At 34.0% G+C, this 24,762-nt stretch overlaps 1 protein-coding gene and 1 pseudogene across 1 annotated transcript; both read right to left on the bottom strand.

Annotated features, from left to right (window-relative positions):
• Positions 1–271: 271 nt before the first annotated feature.
• On the bottom strand, positions 272–18,944 carry LOC134232395 (uncharacterized). The gene is made up of 4 exons (XM_062714348.1): positions 18,287–18,944; positions 3,527–3,628; positions 3,292–3,337; positions 272–2,653 (listed from the first exon to the last, which is right to left on the bottom strand). Exons 1-4 carry the CDS (start codon positions 18,776–18,778, stop codon positions 1,365–1,367), a joined length of 1,929 nt encoding a protein of 642 aa, XP_062570332.1. The 5' UTR covers positions 18,779–18,944; the 3' UTR covers positions 272–1,364.
• Positions 9,458–11,079, bottom strand: LOC134232405 (uncharacterized; annotated as a pseudogene).
• Positions 18,945–24,762: the final 5,818 nt, after the last annotated feature.

Raw genomic sequence — 24,762 nt, 5'->3', positions numbered from 1 at the left:
TTGGATAAATACATGTAACATGACTACAAGAACATTTGTTAAAAATATCACATGTACATTTCATTTTTACATATTAATAGCTTTGTACAGTTTGTATGAATTGACATTACTCATACAGATAACTGAATATACTACAGCAAAGGTAACAGAACTCTACATGGTCCGTGAAAAAAATTCTAAATCTGACAAAGTGAAATGTATTGCTTCACAAATATCATCATATGTATCAAGTCAGATACAGATATTGAAAGTGACAATGATCATGATGACGTAAAACTGTCAGATTTGAAGAGAAGCAGCATATCATCACTTAAACGTTTATATGTAGACTGATCTCTACCTGGATACAGATCTGTTGTACTGACATAATAAGAATACTGGACTAGATTCTCCACACTTAGAAATGTTCTGACTCTCGGGTAAGATCTTCTACACTGTACAGGGGTCAGTCCATCATCATTTACCTTTGTAAACATAAACTTTCCCTCAGGTCTTTGTAGAATGAACAGCAAATTAGAGTCAGAAAAGTGATTCTGTTCACATGCATGTAGTATCGTGCCACCATTGGAGGTAAACTTATATTCGTATTGATTATTGAATTCATGTAATAGCTTCATGACCATGTTTTCATGCTTAGAAGTAAGTATTGCTATAAAAGCAAGTGCCTTATTATCATACACAAGATTTAACCCTCTCAACTTTTCACATAATACATCAAAAACCTCACATCCATCAAAGACTATGCAACAAGGAATTAAGAGAAGCACATCAACAGTTCTGAAAGAATCTATAAATTGAAGATATTCCAGGGTAATATCATACTTTCTAAGCCTAAGAGACTCCAGAACAATACAATTATAAACGTCTTGTTTGTAATCATCAGATGCCGTTAACTCTGTCAGTTTTGTTAATGCCTCCCTCCAGTCCGCCCCTACAGCCTCATCATGATGTGACAGAATTGATTGTATTAGTGTCCTAGCATCAGATGTTGATAAAACAGCTTGACTGTCTCCATCAGTTTCTAAATCATTGTCTCTGGATAGCAATAAGTCAAGCATACCAAGAAAACACTTCTTAGAGCCACTTTTAGATGCAGTATACAAAAGATTGTTTTCATTACCTTTTTCCAAAATATGAGCCACAAATGATTTTTGAAATTCAGAGTTATTTATAAATTGATTGAAAGTATCAATAAGATCATGAGTCAAAATTACATTCAATATTTCAAAGTCAAATGTAAAAAAGCTGGAAAATCTTTTGACTGTTTCACAAGCTAATTTATCTCTCTTGTAACTGCAAGCCCCAGCCACAAAAGAATCTACAAAAGCTCCGAATTCAGGCTCTTCCTCCACTATGTCCAAAAATCAAGACACCAACTGTACATCGTTAAATGATGGATGCTTGTAAACAACAGTGTAAGCATCAAAAGTATTTGGAGCAAAAATATCTATCAGTTTTCTAGCTAGAGCTTCAGTCATATCATCTTCTAAATGCACACAGATCTCCCATTTTTCTGGTTTGTAATTATGTGACCTTACATACGTAAACACATCATTCCTGTTCACAAGTTCTAGAAATGGAGATGGAAAACTCTCCCCAAAGGACAGTAAAATTGCTTCATACACAACCATATGCTTAAGTTTGTACCCATCATCTTTACTATGTACAAAAGTGGTCTGTAAATCTTTAAGGCTACCCTGAATTTCAGCTTTGTTCAACTGGTGTGATATGAAGTGAAACAAATAAATTTTCTTTGCAATTTCCTTTATCTTTGATCTTCGTTTCATTATTTCTTGTATAGAGTACGCTTTCTCTGTTAAAACCTCCAAGAAGAACAAAACTAATATAACATAATGCAAATACATCTTTTTGCATAATAAGTCATCCACTAGATTTTTAAAATGGTTGCATGCTGAATTGATGGTGAAAAAGTTTGACCTTTGTTTCAAGGACTCTGGGTTGCTAAAAAATTCTTCACACAACAGTGGAAAACCACTAACAGTTTCCGATTGAGCAATATTATTCAAAGTTTCCTCACAGAGACACAAAGCACTGGGATCAAAAACCTCAAAAGATCTATTCTCTTCAAACTCTGACTTACAAACTGAAATGTTGTAAAGTTTACAATATCTGTACAACATTGATTTCTTTTCTTTGAAGGACATGCCAAAGTCTGAACCTGACAAATCGACATTAGAAGTTTTGAAGACGCTGAATAAAATATAATCTTTGAACTCATCTTTCTTTATTCCCCAAATACAATTTCGTAACGAAAAAATAATGAATGTAGGGAAACAATCATCACTTACACGTAGTTGCATTGCATCAAAAACCTTTCGCCATTCTGCAAAATCCCTTTCACTAACACCTGACTTTCCTATAATATCATCAACAAAAATAATAAACTTTTTATCCGGTGATATAAATCTAAACCACTGACTAATTTCTGTGAGAATGATAGGTATACAGTCTGGATTCTTCTTCTTTATATGCTGCATCAGCTGAAGTCCGAAGCTCGTCTTTCCACTTCCTGCCTCTCCTGTTATACAGATAAATCTGTGCTTTTCCATATTCTTGAGGCAATGTTGCATCGCTCTCATTGGTTCTACATAGATCTTCGATTCATGAGCTTTTAGCTGTGACTCGGTGTAACCTATATTTGTGTTTAAAAAGATAGAAATTAAACAATCATTAATGGATTAAAGTTTACATGGTTAAAGAAATATAGCAACTTCACATCCACAGGTATTCAATATAACATTGAAATAATTTTAGCATTAAAAAATTACGGTAAATTTAAATATCTATAAGCTCACAACACATGTAATTAGGCAGGAGTCTCTGAATAGACTGTAGCTCAACTGGTTTCAAATTTCAATAGTCCGAAAGACAAGTTTCATTTAGCCTGTATCAGTAAACTGTTCTGCTTTAAGTATAATACCGGTATTTACAACATGGACACCATAAGGCGGAGCATCCCCTCACAGAAGAGCATTTATCTATAAATTTTCAAAATTGATCTTGTTGCAAATTAAATCATTTCCATTATGCACACAATGTCAAACTACCCCACCCCAAATTCTATTTTGAGGGGATTATTATGCATCTTATTGTTGTCTAGATGTGTATCAAGTTATGTACAGAAATGCGACCAAACTTGGGGGATATGAGCTATTTTGAATATGTAACAAACATATGGACAAATGACAGACGCTTTACTATTGCCAAGTTCTTCTGGTTCTAACATTGAAGCTATCCAAAAAAAAAAAAACAAGATCAGAAATAGCTTACACAGCACGTTTTCCAGCTCAGGGTTATTCTTTTGAAATCTCACTTCCTGGAGCAAGAAAAAATGAATACAAAAGTATTATTCTGAGGTGCATACAGTAACACCTGTAAATAATTTATGTGATCAAGTCTGCTTTGGTTAATCCGATATATTTTATCTTGCAGAATATGAATATTAACATGAAGAGAGAAAAAATGGCAAAAATGAGAGTGGGAAAATGGAGAGAGAGAAGGAAACCTGAAGTTTATTTGTTATAGCTGCTACATCACCGCAAACTTGTGCCATTTTCTGGCAGAGGTCAGAAATCTGTTGTCCATCAACTGGGCTGCCAAACTCCTCCTGGAAAAGAACATTTACTCAGTAATTGTATGCTTGATGCTACTTGTCTACTAATCTTTTTCCATTGAAGTCACTACATGTTTACATGAGAGAATTTTATTTTCATTATATCTACTAAATGTACTATTATAAATATAAATAAATAAATACATATATATATGTATATGCCATCCTATCTCAAGGACACCACGGACTACATTAACAAGAAGCCCTCTACTGGCCTCCCAAATCATACCCTCCTCGTGACTATGGACGTCACATCTTTGTACACCAATATTCCACACGATGAGGGAATCGAAGCCTGTAGAGAAGTCTGGGATAGTAGATCCATACAAATTCCTTCTACTGAGTCCCTTGCTAAGCTCCTTGAACATGTTCTCAAGTTCAACAACTTCATGTTTAATGGAGAACATTACCTGCAAGTTAATGGCACTGCTATGGGTACGAAAATGGCACCGTCTTATGCCAATGTCTTCATGGGCAGACTGGAACGCAACTTGTTACTTCAAGCACTATTTAGGCCCCATAGCTGGTTGCGTTTCATAGCCGATATAGAGATGAAGTGGGTGGAATGTCCCGAGAGCCTCGAGGCATTCATTACGTTTGCCAACACCTTTCATCAATCGATCAAATTTACAGTAGACGTATCTAATTCGAAAAACGTATTCCTAGATACTACATCTACCCTGATTGATGGTGAAATCGAATTCAGTCTCCACACCAAACCCACAGACTCCCACCTATATCTTATGCCCTCTAGCTGTCATCCCCCACACACTTTTAAGGGAGTGCCTAAGGGTCTAGCCACAAGAATTCGACGCATCTGTTCGTCCCCTGCCTTATATCAGGAGCAAAGTGGTCTTCTTAAGTCCCACTTATGCAAAAGAGGCTACAATGCCCGCACCGTACAAACAGCTATTGATGAGATGGCGGGACATGACAGGCAAAACCTATTACGCTACAAGGAGAAAGACAATAGCTGCAGGGTCCCTCTGGTAACCACATACCATTACCAGATTCACTGATTTAGTTTTATTTATCTATATACGATATGGAATGTGTAAATATGCTAAATATACTTTCTTAACCTTGAAATTTAAGCTATAAGAACATTCTTGTTTCATTTCCATCGAAGCTATCGCACCTATTTAATGGAACATTCCAAAGAAAAAGCGCGAAGATTTACTCGTGCTGTTTGACACAAAATTATGAATAGTGACCTGCCGTTCATTATTCGAAAACAAATGTACTGTTGCAGAAGTATATACAAGTACATTTAGAGCTTTTGTTCTTATAGAGTAATAGTAAGCGGTTTGGATTTTCATGCTAACGACCCAGGTTCAATGCCCTTTGTTTTCATAACAAATTTTATCACTTTTTTCAGCTCAATTTTGCAGGTTTTTTTTTCAGAATCGGACGAAAGACCTCTCGTTGCTCGCAACGAATTTCTTTTCTAGTTCTATCTACTTTTACTTGTCTTTAGAAATAGCAATAATTAAGGCACATCTTTAAAATATGTCAGTCGACTTGTTCTTTATCAGACTGTACACTTGCATGGCTAAATTTGGGACGTAAATTTGTAATTATTGCAAAGGTGTGGTCTAGAGAGGGAATATACATACAAGAAGAACTGCTTTAAAACCCATCTTCACAATGTCAGGGGTCATGAGCACACATTTTTGTGTGAGTTGCTCCTGAGAAGTTTTCAGGCGCCTGACACTGAACATTCTTCCTTAAGACCTTGGGTAGCTAAGATCAAGAGCTACTAATGATTAATGTCATTTGGTTTTCTTCAGGAATAGCTTCTCTCATTGGGAAACACAGGTTAAAATGTTGCTTATATACATATACAGGTAAGCAGAAAAGAATACGTTGATATTTGAACTGTATATAGTTACAAGTTGTTTATAACAAAAATGCTTTATGTTACTGTTTTTTGAAATTTTTGCGAAGGACATTGCTGCTACTCAGCCCATAAAATATCAAAAGAAGTTAGAAAGGGATCCGAGTAGGCAACATGTTGACTCAGGATCCCTGAGGATGCCCGAAACCTTACATCTAAGGATAAAGTTTTGAAATTAATGAATGTTTTGAAGGAAAGTTTTGAAATTAATACAGATCTTTAAGTTAAGAGAAATAAGTAGGTAAAAATAGCGGCCTGTATGAATAACTGCTGGATTAGGTTTAAATACCGGGTATCTACATAAGCAGTTGTACGTTGACAGACAGAAATTTTAATTTTGAACTGGACCTGCTTACCAGACACATACATGTTAGCAGCTATGTTATGCACTGATGATGTTGCACCAAACAATACTTTCCCCGAACCGCAATTTTAACAAAATCAGTCATAATGAAACGAAAGTAGAGTGGAAAACCAAATGTGACTTACAGCAGTTTTTCCCGTTCGATTCCTGGTGTCTTTAATTTGAGTCGAGTTCCAATGAAGTCAGCCTACGTTAAAAATCAAATCATCATGACGTGGATTCTGCTCTATACGACTCTTAAATTTTTTAAAATATATGATGACTGATAATTATATTATTCTGGTCGATAGAGAGCGTCACAGCCGTCACCTTGGTCTGCTCTTATTTGTATCGGGTAATTGAATAAGAAAAATATTGGGGGTTAAAACTTTGTTGAAATTGTGTTACTTTGGAAACGTTAAAAAACCGTTCTAATAGTTTTAGAATTATGCTAATCTTCATGTGTTATTGGAGCAAGATTATAAGTACAGTTCGATCATAAGTTCATATTAAAATTTGTTAAAACAATTGACTCTGTGCATGGTTGAGTAAATTTAGGCTTGGGGTAAAAAGCTGAGTGGAGTGGAGTGGAGTGGAGTCGTGGAGTCATGGAGTGGAGTCTGTATTATAACAATACAGGAAGTTTGAGAACAAAACAATTTCTTTTGCATACAATTATATCTCCCCTTTAGTGTCGTTTTGGATTTGTGTACACTGTACCAAGAATGAAACAAGAAACAAAAGAAGTCCATGCAACCAAAAACTAACGACCTTTAAATGTCAAACAGAGAATCACCTAGAAATGCTTTATATAAACACTATCTAAACTTAGCAAGACTGTTTGACCTTATTCGCCTATCCCAAAACAGGCAAACCTAGCAAGAGGTGTTGACAGCTTTAATATCAAACAGAGAAAGAGCACTGCACTGCAGAACTGATGACAGCAATTTAATGAGAAAGGCACATTTTTTTCATTTTACTATTAAGTGCAAGATAGCCCCTTTGTTGGAATTTGTTTGAAGGTCACATTTTTTTCTGTATCTCTATCTTCTTAACAAGTATCTTCCTTTTCTGGTTAAAGTAGAGGACATGCTACAGAATAGAGTGTTAAGACTCGACTGATAAATACATCTGTTGAAGTTTAATAATTGACCAGGATTAATTACTAGACTTAAATAATATACTTAAATAATAAATAATAGACTTAAATAAATATAATTACCAGAATTGAAAACTTTAAAAAGTAAAATATTTATTGAAATGAGCTCAACAACTTGTGGTTTTTTTTTTTGTTGTTTTGTTTTTTTTTCATTTTAAAGTACACATTGTGCATTTTAAATGATGACACACAATTAACTTTAAATAAAATTATTTTACCCTTGTTTTGTAAAAAGGGAGCTGTTTTATACCTATAATTAGTTTCACCAATATTTGATCAAGCTTGTTTTATAAATGTGACTCATAACAAAATTAATACATATGATAAGTAATGTCCCCACCCTAAAACAAGTGCTTTCCTTTTATTTTGCTGATCAATGTATAACATGCAGTCTATCAACCAGTATATGTATCATTGAGACAATTATTTATCATTGATGAAAACATTTTGACAGAATTTATTGGGACTTTAAAAGAATGTTAATCCCTATAGCGATGTGATGAAATGTATTTGGTTACTTCTGATCATAAAGATGTGTTGTAAACTAAATTATTTATATCTTATTGATTAATTATTATATGTAATGTAGTTGGAGGGGCAGATATAGTAACACATTTGTTTGTTTTAGTTTGTGTAAGTTAACAGGTGACATCATTTAGATTTTTTTGCTGACAGAAGCAATATACCACTTAATTCAGTTCTTTTTCAAGCAAATTTTTATTTACAATCAACAACTGAGTAAGCATTTCAAGCGCAGTAATTAAATCTGTCAACACTTCTCGCCTGTTGGGATGGGAGTGCATATGGGTCACTTGGTCTCTGTTACTCAAAACAAAAAGTTATTCCCACTGATGTGTTGACATTTGAAGGTTATATCCCCCCCATTTTCTCATTCATCTACAATTATATATATGAACTATTATTGTAACAGTCTCTCAATTATCACAGACAGCTATAGCTTGGGCATATAGAGTTGAAAAGGAAAGGAGGGATTGTGTTCGATTACCTGAGTAATTTTTTTGAATTCCATAGCTCTACATCTACTACATGTATATAGTAACGTTCTGTAGTGTTTCCTACAATTTACCTTTACCTGCTAACCTCTAACACGTTACGCCCAAAAGCAGAGTTGTAAATATTTACACAAAATGAGAAATAACAAACAATTAAATAAGATAGTTTTACTTTTAAAAAATAATTTAGATAGAGATTGAAAGCTACCGCATTACATAATACAAGTAAAATAAAATAAAATTGATTTGGATGTAATGATTTTTTGACAAATCATTGAATATTTTGTACATTGTAGCAAACCATAAAATTTTAAGAACAACACAAAAATGACAACATCCTGCTTGAACTAGTCATCTTTTTAAAAATTGAATAACCAAATACATTTCAGCACATCGCTATTGGGATAAACTTTCTTTTAAATTATCCATTGAGTGCATGTTATATATTGACCAGCAAAATACAACGAAAGCACTATTTTTCCCCATTACTTATGATATGTATGATTTTTGTTCTGGTCACATTATAAAATAAGCTTGATCAAATATTGGTGAAACCAATTTTGTGACTAATTGTATGTTGTTTTACATCCCTCTCGAGAATTTAAACTCATATTTAGACCCCATCACCTGCGGACGGAGATTGAGCTGTAATTTTTGTCCTATACTCGCACTATACTTGATCATTGAGCAGTGAAGGGTATTTTTCGTGCTAGTAACTACTGCGACACAGTACAATGGACATTGATGTTTGCGTTCTCATCTGAAAGACCGGTCTCTATTTAGTCCCACAGTGGAATTCAAACCCATTCAAACCCATAATGTAAGGATCAGCTCCTTACTGCGCGACTCAGAGCAGACACTCCAATCACTGTACAAAGATAGAGATACAGAAAAAAAAATTGTGACCTTCAAATTCCAACAAAGAGGATATCTTTAATAGTGAAACCTATTTTTTAAAAAAAAATGGGCCTTTACCATATAATTATGTAGTTGTCATCAGTTCTGCGGTGCTCTTTCTCTGTTTGATATTAAAGCTGTCAACACCTCTTGCTAGGTTTGCCTGTTTGGATTGGCGAATAAGGTCAAAAAATCTTGCTAAGTTTAGATAGTGTTTATATATTACGTAGTAAAGTATTTCTAGGTGATTCTCTGTTTGACATTTAAAGGTCGTTAGTTTTTGATTGCATGGACTTCTTTTGTTTCTTGTTTCATTCTTGGTACAGTGTACACAAATCCAAAACGACAATGAAGGGGAGATATTGTATGCAGAAAAAATTGTTTTGTTCTCAAACTTCCTGTATTGTTATAATACCGACTCCACTCCATGACTCCACGACTCCACTCCACTCCACTCCACTCAGCTTTTTACCCCAAGCCGTAAATTTAAGCCGTGACAAATTAGCGTATTGATTTTTCGTGGTAAATAGATCCAAGGAATAAAAAATATGAACAAAAATGCACTCAGCAGTGCAGCTGCATCTTATCTGTTTGTATCTGTATAAGTATATATAATAAAATTAAATTATTTCATTGATCTGCTGGAATGTATTGTCTATTTATATATCTGTTAACATTCAATATTTTGCTCCATGATCCAACCCAGAGAAGGTGGATTTTTTTCGTCATAGCTCAGGCTCTGGCTCAGTGGACAGTCATCTCCCTGTTTTTCTGTCTGTATTATTGATATGAAGTGACCATCCTTATCAAGCATTTGTATTGTGTTGGAGTTTTCATCACACACCAGAATATGTGACAGCGCGTACGTCTGTACAGATTCCTAGTGGCTGTATTCCTGACCTTGTCTAATGACCTCTGCATGAGAAGCGATGTCTTCCATTACGATTTGTCACCACTATACAGTTATTGTCAGACACAATGACATCGCTGTTTTTATTCTCCGTGATATATGTTGGTAAACAATACAGTTTTTGTCCTTTGTTGTCGCGTTGTATTGTTTGTAGATGTTGTCCTTTGAAATTATATAGTTTAACATTGCCAGTATTTGTTTTATTTCTATACATCCCAATGAGCAGATCACCATTGGACGGGGAACAGTACACACAGCGCGGTCTCCATTGTTCTCGTTTATTTTTCAGTGTAGACATTGTTCTGTAATCTTTAGACAGCTTTCTAATGTTACTCTCTCAATCTATAAATATAAGATCGCCTTTTCTGTTCACTGTGTGTACTCCATTGCGAAAAAATTCATGGAAATGTTTGGCCAAGCTTCTCTCATGATATAATTTTTCACCTGTGGTCTTTGTCAAGGTGAGATTAATGCCGTCACTAATCCAGACCTGATCTGATGTCACATGGGATATGTGTGTTACGGAACCAACACATTTCAATGTGATAGATCTCAGTAACACAGGCGTAGACATAAGCTTCAACAGACGTTCATTTATAATTTGTCTTTTCCTCGCATCTGAGATTTGGATTTCACCTAAATTTATCACATCCTTCATGTTGATTTCCTCTACCATAGAGACTAGGGCGTGTTGGTTAAGATTAGGAGTAATCCCCTATCCTTGGATCAATTTTCTTTATAAGTATAGGAGGTATTTTATTGGTCTGTTTGCTAACTGTTCAGACATGTGTTTATAGCTCTCCATGCTTGCAAGATATCTGTTCAGTGTTCTTTTCTGTTGATGTATTCTATGCATCATATAATGCAAAACATCACATACACATCACAGTGTCAATGAGATCCTTTAGTTTTTGGGCTTTGGTTGACACTTCTGACTGACGTTTGATTATTTCTCTGTGACAAGCTATCATATTCGTTTTGATTCCTGACAGAAGCCAGATACAGTTATAGAGAATTAATTCACATCCAATTTTATGAATGATTGCTTGGTGTTGTTCTCTATTCGTTTCGTATGCTTTAAAAATATCCAGAATGTCATGTTTTCTCTAAATAGCCTGATCTGTAATTTTGAAATGATCATAGCACCCGAAACAAAAGGGAAGTTTGCATGAGTGACAGAACAATTTGTACACTCTGTCTGGATGTCTCAGACACGTCTCTTGTTTTGAAATTTCTCTCGGCAAATCACAACATTAAGATATATGGTATCAAGATCAATAATGTGTTTCTCTTTACACTGTAGACACAGGTCGTGTTTAGTCGTGTTACTTTAAAATTGTGTGTCCCCCTGACATTGTAAACACTGTCGTACGCGTACTTTACTCGGGGTACATCAAAGAGCTGCTTGAATTTCTGATTGACAATATCTATGTGGTTTCGGGACACCAGGTATTCCAATAACCGAATCTATTGGAATTCCCATGGGTACAAATTGCGCTCTATCATTAGCAGACCTATTTTATATTCATATGAAGCAGAAATTGTGCAAAATTTTATGCGTGAAATGAAGAAAACTGTTGTTGTGGCCTTCAACTCAACATTTAGATATATCGATGACGCATTGTCAATTAACAACATTTATGGTAATTTCCATAATCCATTCCTACGTCGATACGATATATCCTTGTGAGCTTGAGATAAAAGATACCACAGAGTCTGACACATCTGTTTCATACTTGGATATTTACTTGAAAAAGACGTTAATGGTAATCTAACAACCAAGCTATATGATAAACGTGATGACTTTATAACTTTTCTATCGTCATCTCCCCTTACTTATGCAGAAATATACCTTCATCACCTGCATACGGAGTATATATATATCTCAATTGATTCGATATGGAAGAGCATGCTCTACATATGAACAATTTCTAAACCGAGGTAAATTATTAAAAACCAAGTTGATGAAACAAGAATATCAGCAGTCTTGTTTAAAGTCATCATTTCGTAAGTTCTATGGTCGATACAATGACTTTGTAAGCAAATACAATTTATCATTGAGCCAAATGCTGACTGATGTTTTTCATACCAATCGTTAGTCCATTAGTTATACTCTGAATTGATGACGGATTTTTCCGTTAATTCCTGTTCATGACAAGGAGCACACAGCAGGTGTGACCGGGTAGCAGGGGATGCTCACTCTGCATGGCACCTGATCCCACCTCTGATGTATTTGAGATCCGTGTTTGCTCTGCTCCTGTTTTGTATTTTTTTTATGGATTTTGAGATTGAATACTTTTCGTTATCTCCATATCCTTCTTAAAAAGCAGAAAACATCAATTCTCAGTGAAATTTTCCTTTCAGAAAACATACTCTGCCACCTTGGCCCACAAAGATTTTAGGTATGTGATTTTTCAAAGCAGTTTACATATCTAAAAACTGAAGCGGGCGGCGATGGCAGACACTATTTTCTAGTGGAAAATAATCCCAGAAATGAGTCATTCTATGGCTTTTCTTCATTAAACTTAGAAATGTACCAAACTAGTGACGTCATATTTCCAGAATGATTCTCTTTAACCATATTCTTTAATGATTTATCAAACTCATCTATTCGACTATTGTAAATGCCAATCTATAACTTTTGAAGACTATGAAATTTTTAGGGCACAATAAAGCTCAAATCGTACCATCTTCTTAATCGATTGTTTCTTTAGCTAGCACATCTTTCTTTTAATAGCAAGCCTTATTATAAGCCGCAAAATAATCTACAAAATGGTTTGAATTTAGAAATCCTCGTTGGCCGAAAGAGACACTCACTGTTTATCATTAAATCTGTACACATATCTGTATGCATTAACAATATTAGTAGCATAAATATTAACACGTTTTCAGCTATCGGGGTATTTGTCAAATCAACTTCTAAGTGCACACAAACCTCGCATTCTGCCGACTTATGACTTTGAGATCAAACTTTTGTAAATGTCATTATCTTTTACAAGCTCCTAAATTACATTTGGTGTGTTTAATTTCATGCAGACTGCCCTGAACTGAAGGTTTATTTATCTGATGTTAAATTTTCTCTGCAACCTTCTATAATTTTCCTCGATATCAGTTTCATAATTCCATGCACAGTGCACATATTTTCTCTTGTAGAACTAATATTCCAGTAATGTATATTGAATATACTTCCTTTTACAATACGAATTGTCTACATTTTCATTAATAATATTTCGTGCTGATTTACAATTGAAAATGTGTTGAGTAGACTACATTTTTCTGAATGATAGTGCTCCATAAGATGAAGGCGATCTGTGAATATACAGATTATTTGTAAAAGGCAAATTATTCATGTTCATTTGCACCAACAAATAACTGAGTGGTTAAAATCAGAAACGATTATTTCTTTATTAGTTCAAAATATTTTCATTCCATCAATAACTATTATAACTTCACATTTGCAAGCATTTAAAAAAAAATGCTAGCGAACTATTCCTTTTATTCCCGAGTCAACATGGTCAGGGTACATTACATTTTACTATAAAATTATCAATACTTTTGTATGGCACAATTCATGTATGAATTGACTTTAGTCATACATATACAGTGTATAAATCAATACAGGTAATGCAACTAAAGTAATTAAAACATTCTAAAGCTGACAAGATTCAATTTTTAACTAAAAATAAATATATTGTTTGTATGCAGAAAACAATAAAAAAAATGACAAGTGTTTTATCACTCAGGGTAGAGGAATGTAGGGCGAAGAAAAGTTGGTGTAAAACTTTCAGGTAGGTATAGAAGCTGCATATCGTCAATGAAACGTTTATCTGAATACTGATTTATGGTACATGTACTCCCATAATGTGAATACTGAAGTAGATTTTCCATACTTAGAAATGTTCTGAGTTTCGGATAAGATCTTCTACACTGTACAGGGGCCAGTCCTTTATTATTTACCTTAGTTAACATAAACTCTCCCTCAGGTCTTTGTAGAATGAACAGTAAATTAGCGTCAGAAAAGTGATTCTCTTCACATGCATGTAGTATTGTGTCACCATCAAGGCTAGTAGATTTGTACTCCAGATGATCATTAAATTTATGTAATAACTTCATAACCATGTTTTCATTATTCTCAGCATGTATTATTCCTGTTATAAGAAGTTCCTTATAATCATGCAAAAAATTTAACACTTTCAACTTTTTACAAAATTCATCAAAAACCTCACCCCCATCCTTGACTATGCAAGCATCAAAAAAGAACAACACATCTATAGGTGTGAAGGAATCTATAAATTGAAGATATTCAAGGGCAATATCAAACTTCCAGTTCCCAATACACTCTAGCACTATACATTTGTAAGCTTCTTGCTTTTCATTCTCAGATGGCAGTAACTCTGTCAGTTTTGTTAATGCCTTCAACCAATCAACACATGCAGACTCATAATGATTAATCAGAATTGATCCCATTAGCGACTCAGTATCACGGATTGAAAAAACAGCTTGAGTGTCTCCATCAGTCTCTAAATCATTGTCTCTGGTAAGCAGTAGGTCAAGCATTCCAAGAAGACACTTATTAGAACCATTAAATGAAGCAGTAGACAAAAAATCCCTCTTTCTATAACCTTTTTCTAGAAGATCAGCCACTAATAATTTTCGAAATTCACAGTTATTAATAAATTGGTTAAAAGTTTCTAAAAGGTCATGAGTCAAAATGACAGAAAATATTTCAAAGTCAAGCTTAAACAGATTAGAAAATCTTTTGATTGTTTCACTGGCTAGCACATCTTTCTTATAATTGCAAGCGCCAGCCACAAAAGAGTCTAAAAACACACTGAATTCTGGATCCTTCTCTACTCTGTTCAAGAAACAAGAGACCAACAGTTCATCATTAAATGACGGATGTTTGTAAACATCTGTGTATGCATCAGCTTTATTTGGATAAATCTTTATCAACTTTTCAGCTAGAGGATCTGTCATATCATCCTCTAAATGTACACAAATCTCCCATTTTTCTGGTATATAATTATTTGATCTAACATACGTAAACACATCATTTTTGTTCACAAGTTCTAAAAATAAAGATGGAAAACTCTCCCCAAATGACAGTAAAATTGCTTCATAAACAACCATATGCTTAAGCTTGTACCTATCATCATTAATTTGTATAAAAATGTTTTGCAAATCATTTAGGCTACCTTGAATTTCAGCTCTGTTCATCTGGTGTGATATGAAGTGAAACAAATAAATTTTTTCTGCAATTTCCTTTATCTTTGATCTTCGTTTCGTTATTTCTTGTATAGAGTACGCTTTCTCTGTTAAAAACTCCAAGAAGAACAAAACTAATATAACATAATGCAAATACATCTTTTTGCATAACAAGTCATCAACTAGTTTTTTAAAATGATAACATGCTGAATTGGTGGTGAAAAAATTTGACCTTTGTTTCAAGGACTCTGGGTTGCTAAAAAACTCTTCACATAATAGAGGAAAACCACTAACAGTTGTCGATTGTGCGATATTATTCAAAGTATCCTCACACAGACACAAAGCACTGGGATCAAAAACCTCAAAAGATCTATTCTCCTCAAACTCTGACTTACAAACTGAAATGTTGTAAAATTTACAATATCTGTACAACATTGATCTCTTTTCTTTGAAGGACATACCAAATACTGACCCTGAAATATCAACTTTAGAATTCCAATTCTTAAAACTGTTAAATAAAATATAACCTTTCAACTCATCTTTCTTTAAACCCCAAATACAATTTCGTAATGAAAATATAACAAATGTAGGAAATTTATCATCACTTACACGAAGATGCATCGCATCAAAAACCCTTCTCCATTCTTCAAAATCCTCTATCACTAACACTTGACTTTCCTATTATATCATCAACAAAAATAACAAACTTTTTATCCAGTGATATAAATCTAAACCACTGACTACTTTCTGTAAGAATAATAGGAACACATTCTGGGTTCTTCCTCTTTATATGCTGCATCAAATGAAGTCCAAAGCTCGTCTTTCCACTTCCCGCCTCCCTCGTTATACAGATAAACCTGTGCTTTTCCATATTCTTGAGGCAGTGTTGCATGGCTCTCTTTGGTTCTACATAGATCATCTTCTCGTGAGCATTTAGTTGTGAATCTGTGTAAGCTATATAGATATTTTTAAAAAGTTAGAAATTAGACGACTATTAACTATTATAGATTAAATTTACAAGCTTAAAGAGATATAACAACTTCATATTCACATGTACTCAATATATCCTTGAAATAATTTTAGCATTAAGAAATTACTGTCAATTTAAACATCTATAAGCTTACAATACAAATAATGAGGCAGAAGACTTTGACGAGGCTGTAGCTCAACTGGTTTCAAATTTTAATAGTCCGAAACTTTTATTTAGCCTGTAACAGTAAATTGTTCTGTTTAGAGTATTATACCGGTAAATACAACAACGCCACCACAAGGCAGAGCATCCCCTCAGAAAACAGCATTCATCTATAAATTATTCAATATTGATATTGTTGCAAATTACATCATTTCCATTATGCACACAAGGTCAAACTATCCCAACCCCTAAATTCTATTGTGAGGGGATAATTATGCATCATATTGTTTCCTAGACGTGTATCAATTTAAGTTATGTACAGAAATGCAACCAAACGGGGGGAGATGAGCCATTTTGAATATGTAACAGACATATGGACAAATGACAGACGCTTTACTATTGCAAAGCTCTTAAGGTTCTAACACTGAAGCTATCACAAAAAAATCAAGACTAGAAATAACTTACAAAGCAAGTTTTCCAGCTCAGGGTTATTCTTTGGGTATTTCACCTCCTGAAAGAACAAAAATAAAAACATATAAAAAAGTATTTTTTGAGGTTTAAACATCTGTAAATACTGTACATGACCTACTGGTAGTGTACGTGTTCTGGTTAATTTTTGTACCTTGCAGACTGTGGATATAAACATGAAGAGAGAACAATGGCGAGGGAAAGAGTGGGGAATGGAGAGAGAGAAAGAGAGAGAGAGAGAACCTGAAGTTGTGTTGCTATGGCTGTTACATCACTGAAAACTTGTCTTAATCTCTGGCAGAGGTCAGGCATCTGTTGTCCATCACTTGGGCTGCCAAACTCCTTATGGAAGAGAACATTCATTATCATTTAAAATAAGTATACTTGATATTTATTGTCTTCTAATCTTCATGATCTTTTTCCTTTCAAGTGCACCACATGTTTACATGAAAGAATTTGATTTTCATTACATCTTCAACGTGTACTATATCATAATTAATATTGTGTGCATTTTTGTAGTGAAAGAAAGGTAGTTGAAATATAAGTATAAGCATTACGTTGCCAAGAAATGAATGAGTTGAAATAATATAAAAAAGTACGAATTTAAGTTAACCTTCGACTTTCAGTAAGGCATGGTATTTGTGTCTGAAATTCACACAGCCTTTCATTCACTGTTGAAATATACATTCCAGCAATTATCTTCGAGTGTTTCAATCCAATGATCCAGTGACAGTGTTTCGAACAACAGAGAGGTGGGGAGTCGTTTCATTATTGTCAATAATGATTTAAAGTTGGTGATGATATTTTAAAATTTATTAACCATTGAGAATCTTTTCGCCATTAGAGAAATGTTAATCACATAATGGAGAGAAAGTAACGCCCTACTGAGAGTCCAAGGATAACTGAGATTAATACTTTTCATCAACATGGTCAATAGATTTAATTCTAAATATTGTAACCAGATGTCTCTGTCGAGACTGATCTTCCACTGGTTCTTATAGCAAGGGAAGAGAAAAGTACTTAATAAGCAGTTGGGAATTGAAACTTTACAACAGCAATAAATATAATAATAATACTTGATTTAGTCTCTTTATGTTCTTAGTGTAGTCTACGTGATTGCCATATCATATTATAATCAGACTAAAACTGTATTTGGAGTAGCATTTTGAAAGTATTTAACAGAAATTTCTTTTTATAGTAACTACGACAACAAACTTCATCCAAATCAAAAACCGAAATATAGAATTGTGTATCTTAATGTAATCTACTTGTGTGCCAAGTTATATTGAAATCAGACCAAAACAGTAGGAGGAGTAGTATTTTGAAAAATTGTTTATAGACAGACAAACTGACAGTAAACAGCTGAACGCCGGATGCATTACTATTGCATTAATCTCTGTTAAGATTCTGCTGGGCTAAATATTTGTACTTGACGCCAGCGTCAAGTCCAAATATCTAGCCCAGCAGAATCTTAACAGAGATAACTATCGCATAAGCTATTCTGGTCTCTTATCAGTAGAGTTAAAATCAGTTACTCCAAAGTTCATTTCTATCTACGATAAAACAAATTCATATGCATTATCACTGTTTTCATCACTTTTCCTTGATACATGTAATGATGTTGATACCTGTAGCTTTTTCCACGCGTTTATTGATGAGTTGGTGTCTTCCTTGGAGAGTGGTCTTGTTTTCAGACTGTCCACTTCATCCCTAATCTTTGTGTAGAAATATGGCTCACACTTCTCAGCTACTTCTTTTATTGCATTAGATAACTGCAGCCAAATCCTCTCAAAGCTGTCATCGTCAACTTCGGCGTTCCCTCTGTGTAACAACTCTTTATCATTCCTTAGTTTTCGAATGTTTTCAATAACTTGTTTCTGTCTTGAATCTTCTATAAGAAAATTTTTCAGCAAACAACTTGAGAAGGTTATGTCTAATATAGCAACATGTGTATTCAGAAATGTACGAGGAGAAAGCTTGCAGCAACAACAGCCCCTGTATTTAGGTGAACAGCACTGATCTAAATTTTCGTACAGTTGTCCTAGAACATCCTTGGGCAAAGGTGGTTTACCTCTGTAGTCGTCACCTACAGGGCATTGGCAACAATTTTTAGAAATCATCAAATGAAAAATTTCATGTTTTCTTTCCTCAAGAAAATCACCCAATTTCTGTCATTTTTGATTTCTCAGTTCATATTCAATCCTGTGTTGTAAAACGTTGGCACCATATTTCATCAAGAGCCATATGAGTTTAAGAAAGTTTGTCTCCTTCACATCAGCCATTTTGTCAAGTTGACTTTTTCTACTGAAAAAGGGTGACATATAAAATTTTGTATTTCTAGCTTACTTGAAGTTTTTTTTAACTTGAAATAACCAGTAGTTCTAACACAATCGATCAAAATTAAAATACAGTAGTAAATCTATGCCAAATGTGAATATGTGAAAACAAAGAAAGGGCAGGGAGCATATGTAAAGAGCGTTGTAAGTTTTTAGAACTTGTACCCAATTCTTTATGATTAAATTACAATAAAATATGTTTAAATCAAATAAAAAAGGAGTAAAGTTGGTTATTACACTTGTATCTGTAAACAATATACAAAATAAAAGGATGTTAGTGTGTCTACAACATTGAATTAACTTTGTCTTATCAAAGAAGTACTCTTCTTAATATTAATGTTGTCCTCTGCTGTTCAGTTTACTCCAATTTAAAACTTTTATCACCTAATTTAGCCTCATCATACCTCCAGGGGTAACGATTTAAACAATTTTGATCTACATTGAGACTACCTGAGGGTGCTTCCATATCAATAGGATTAAATATGCCTTTGCTGATGTTGACTCCTCCTATCCTCCTAGGCTATGAGTCGAACATACTTATATTTGTATTAATAATGGAACTAACCAAATTTCTCTTAACAAGATTTTTAAACGATGTCATTGAATTTTCACTTATTCTTCATATCTCTGAAAGAATGCATGTTCTTTCATTTAAACTTGAATTCCCTTCAACAATAGATTCTCTGCGGCTAGTTTGATTACATTTTCATGGCTTGGTGTTCTGTAGAAGAAGGGTGTGTGTGAAAAATTATCGGATTGACAGGGACAATGGAAAAACGTTGATCAGAAAAGCTCATTTGCACGTGAACAATCGCCCAAAACCAATCTTCAGTCAGACAGGGGTCCTGAGTCAAAAAGTTGCAATGAGATAAATACCTGACTAATGCCATTTGTTATAATTCAGTCTATTATTATTCAGTATTCCCTTCTCTCATTAGGAAGCACAGATTAAACTGCTGCTTTCATGTATAGAGGGATAATGTACACAGAAAGGAATTAGTTGACATCTGGAATACATAATGTACAAGGTGTTTAACATCAAGTTTTTATGTTACAAATGTTATTTGTGATTTTTGCAAAAGATATTGCTCCACTTAGACCATAATCAAAATATCGAATGAAATTTGTTTTGGGTCCCACTCCTGACAGTGGTGTTAAAGTACCCCTTTCTGGCGCAGATACTTAACATTGAGCTCCACAGTGATGCTGTGGAACCAATGACGTCATAGTTAATCATGGAAACGAACACGCCCTCTTTACTCATGAGTTATTTAGAACATTTGGTTATCATTAAATAAAAAAAGATCAACGATCCCGTGACGAGTATTATATCTTGAAACAACAGGCCACAGAAATAATGGTAAACAATGGAACATAAGCAGTTTCTTATTTTAGAATTGGAAATTTCGTCAGATCATGGGGTCATTGTTGAAGGCAACAAAAGAAATAATCGTGATGATCAGACGAGCCCCTTAAAATGATATTGTCAATAAAAGGGACGCAAAGGGTCTTTTGTGATCCTTTATGGGGTTTTCCATGATTTAAAACTCTGTTGTACTATCGATTGGTGTATTGAAAATGTAAACAATGGAGGTTTAAAAATGGGACAGTGTTGAATGAAACATTTAAATGGGGCATCAGTCAACCGAAACATTACAGTTAGAAACATGTCTCGATGAACACGGATATTGAAATGCTTTAAGCATCAACATTCCTGTATTCAATTTGCACATTGAAAAAAATGAAAATTAAAGAAAAAATAAATATAAATATGGCATCATCTTTGGACCGAAATACTATAGATAGCATATGTCTTTAACAAACATAAATACAGTTCAATGTCTACTACATCCTAATGATCATCTCAAGAAAGAGTGAAGGAGTAAGAATTATTTCTCTAAAATTTGTTGAACCTTTAAAATACACAATAAAATAAGACCGCGCTTGTCATACCTTTTTATCAGCATTTTCAGCATTTTCCTATACTAAGATCTAGAAGGAATTTCATGCCATTTAGTGATGATTAACCCCCCTCCCCGCAGTCACGTATTTTAACGCATATACCGTTTCCTATTACTGACGCAAAATCATGCATTTACCGTTTCCCCGCAATCACGCATTTTCACGCACTTTAAAAAGTTCATTATGTCTACAATTTATTGCAAATTTCAACTATTTCATACTTGCTTAATCTCATAAATAAGAAAAAAATTATTTTCTTATTAAAATATTACGTCATGATATTATTTACGCTAAACTTTAGAGAAACTTGTACCCTGCTCGAAAGTGCCTGCGGGGAAATGGTAACGTAATATTTCTATGACGTGAGGATTCATTTTATTTTGCATAACAATTTTGTAAGTTGTAAAGTGTTAAGTCAACATTGTAGATGGATTCATTGTCATTCATAAAAGAAGATGAATAGTTTTGACAGACAATTAGATATGAGACCTTATGAGAAATTCGCACAGATCTATAAATAAATGGTTTTGGAATTTCAGAACGTAATTGAAAAAAAAAGGATAATGAACCAATCCTAACTTGCTGCAGTGAAATCATTTTAGTTAGAATGAGCCTTAAAAATATACGCACAAAAATTCCTCAAACAGCTGTTTAAAGTTTGGGTTTTCCATATGAGTAATTTCACAAAATTTCTGTTAAAAGGTCTCGACAGCTTAATTTTGCCATTCAATTGTGAGATTTAAAGCCTTCAGAATCGAACGGTCGAGTAAACAATTTTACTAGTATTTTTTTCAATTGCAAGCTGGGCTTGATTTTATTCATAAAACATCTATATGGTCATATAATGGCATAGATTTAGTTAATTTCATCATTAGAAAATAATTATCATGATTATTACAAACATATTTGTCATATCTATGAATGTAACCCTTTTTTAACAGGGGAGAACATGCCTGCTGATCAGCTTTTGTGTGAGGATTGCTGGAAGTATTTCACCCGAATTTCTAATTTACATCGACATCAGCGAACTGCACATGGATCACAATCCTCACAATGTTCAACATGCGGTAAAAGCTTTAACAGAAGGGATAGCTATTTACGCAGCATTGTTAAGGCTTGAATAAAGGGGCGGGGCCTAATTTATACGGGAAAAGTTTATTGTGACGTCACACAAAAATATGACTTTTTTGTATTTCTCATTATACCTGAAAATGAAATTGTTTGCAATTTTTAACTGTATTAGCATAATTAAAAACAAAAAAAACCTTATCAATGCATTTAAAAAACTTGATATTTAAATCCCATGTAGCTGGTTATAGACAAAGTACTGATAGCGATGAACTTGTAAACATGACGTCATTTTGGTATACATGACTTATTTCATGTGCTGTGAGAGACAGATTGAGGAATCTTTTAACAATGAAAAATGCGTTTTATTATTAAACGAATATTATTTACAGGTTTTAGATAGTCGATTAATAAAAATGCATATCCTTTGTTTATTAGTGCGATTATTAATAAACTATCAAGAGAATGTATTTTATTAATTATGCCGTGATTTTATGTACAGGTTACGTATATTTTACATCGAGATTCCTCATAAAATATCTCACTTGTATCGTTTTTGTATATACATGTATATCTCAATGTACTACATGTATTTTAATTGCATGACATATAGTTATATTTAAGGAGAAGAACTCGTAAGTTGAAAGAACAATAAAATATGTTAAAAAAAAAACATAAAATCGTACTTTCGCAAGGGCATACACTTAATAGATCTTAACCATTTTTTGAATATAGATAAAGGATATTTATCTTAACTTGAAAAGTGCTGCTGCTTTCTTTAAATCGAGGGTGTGATTTTATAAGTACACAAAATATTTGGTAAAAGTCAAACATATATCGACATTGGCTTATTTACCTGAAAATTTAACTATTAAAACGTGAATTCTATTCAAAGCAGCAACACTTTCAGAAACTGCAAAGTATGTAGAAACAATTAATAGCTTGAATTTTTAATTTCAAATAGGGTATGCCCTTGCGATATTGAAATTTGTTCATGACCCACATTCAGTACACGAACTATGAATTTATCACGTGACTGTCTATCGATTCCACCAAACTTCATATAGTACAGAGTGGCTTATACTATGTTATTTCCATAAGTATTTGTGTTCTGTAATAAAAAAAACAGCTTAAATAAAATAAAATAAGTTTTAAAAAGGTCCCCCTTTTTTGCACGTCTAGCTATTTTCCGTTGATTTCTCATAGTAGGCCTTAACAGTGCTGCGTACTCACATCAGAGGGCACTCCAGAATTGTAGATCGGGAATCCCAACATGGCAAACCTGAAATGGGAGATCATTCACAAGATTCGAACAACTTCGACAAAGAAAATTTAACCCTAATTCCAAAATTCAACTTGGCGGCGGAGTTCTCAAAAAGTCCTTAAAGTAACATTTATGTTTTTTCCTAATATTATTCACACTATTGTTTAATTTTCAAACATGAAATTTATTTCTGATTGTTTAATTCTATCCAGATGATGACATTGATAAAGAATGTATTACCGAGGAAGATGCCATTGAGGGAAATTTAAAGAAAATATTCTTAGAGGCTACCGATAAAAGCAAATACGATCCTATGACTTTCACAAAAATCAAAGTAATGACAATCAGATCAATTCTGAAAGAAGAACGACTCAAAAGAAAAAGAATGAAATTTTACCTTAACCTACAAGTTCGTTTCAGCAAGACCAGAGGGGGTCATGCATGCTGAACCCTTTTTCCAAGGACGATGACACATAGTTCTCAAAAACGATGACGTCGAATCTGCACTTAGAGAGAGCATCATGAAAATTGTTACTAGTAACTCTTTTGTTGAATACCAAAGAGAAGGTAGTAACTGGTACTTGATAAAGTTCTGGGAGTCAACATCCATATCGTATAATATAATCCGATAAAAGGTTCGAGTTTCCTACCGCTGCCACCTAAACAAGCAAACAAGAAAGCCATCATCAATGTTCAGAATTCTGATCAAAAATGCTTCATGTGGTCAGTGTTGGCATCCCGTTACCCAGCAACAAAAGATCCCAAACATGTCAAAAAGTATATTCAGCACGTGGACAAACTCGATTTTACAGACGTCCCATTTTCTGTTAAAATTTGAGATATTCCAAAGTTTGAAAAGAAAAACGACATCTCAGTCAATGTGTTTGGCTACGAAAAACGAGAAATCTATCCCCTTCATCTTGACAAAGAAAGGGGTTTGCTTCACGTAAATCTTATCGTCTTGAACAAGGGGGAAACATCTCATTTCTGTTTGATTCAAGATTTCGATGGACTTTTGAATGATGGTCAAAAAGAAACCAATTGTTTCACTGTCACTACTGTGTGCATGGGTTTACAAACAAACGCCTCCTAGAAAAACACGTGTCCTATTGTCAAGTACATGGTGCCCAGCGGACGGAAATGCCCACAGAGGAAAATAAATGGCTCGAGTTTACTGATGTCTCCAAGCAACTTAAAGTTCTATTTGTCGTTTATGCAGACTTTGAAAGCATCCTCGAGAGGAATTATGGCTGTCAACCTGATCCCCGCAAGTCGTCCACTATCAAATTAGCTAAGCATGTACCCTATGGGTTTACATATAAAGTTGTCGGAATTTCGTCAGAAACAACAGAAAATCACGTAACTTATCGTGGTCCTAATGCTGTCGACGTCTTCATTGACCGTATGCTTAAACTCGAAGATCGACTTGTGAAGGTCCTACACAATCCAAAACCCATGAACCTGTCTGACGAAG

This window comes from Saccostrea cucullata, unplaced genomic scaffold, assembly GCF_032062105.1.
Source record: "Saccostrea cucullata isolate Sc308-1 unplaced genomic scaffold, CSIRO_AGI_Scuc_v1 ctg586, whole genome shotgun sequence".
Classification (NCBI taxonomy): Eukaryota; Metazoa; Mollusca; class Bivalvia; order Ostreida; family Ostreidae; genus Saccostrea; species Saccostrea cuccullata.
The sequence above is the reverse complement of the archived record's forward strand: the minus strand, read 5'-3'. Positions and strand labels throughout refer to the sequence as shown.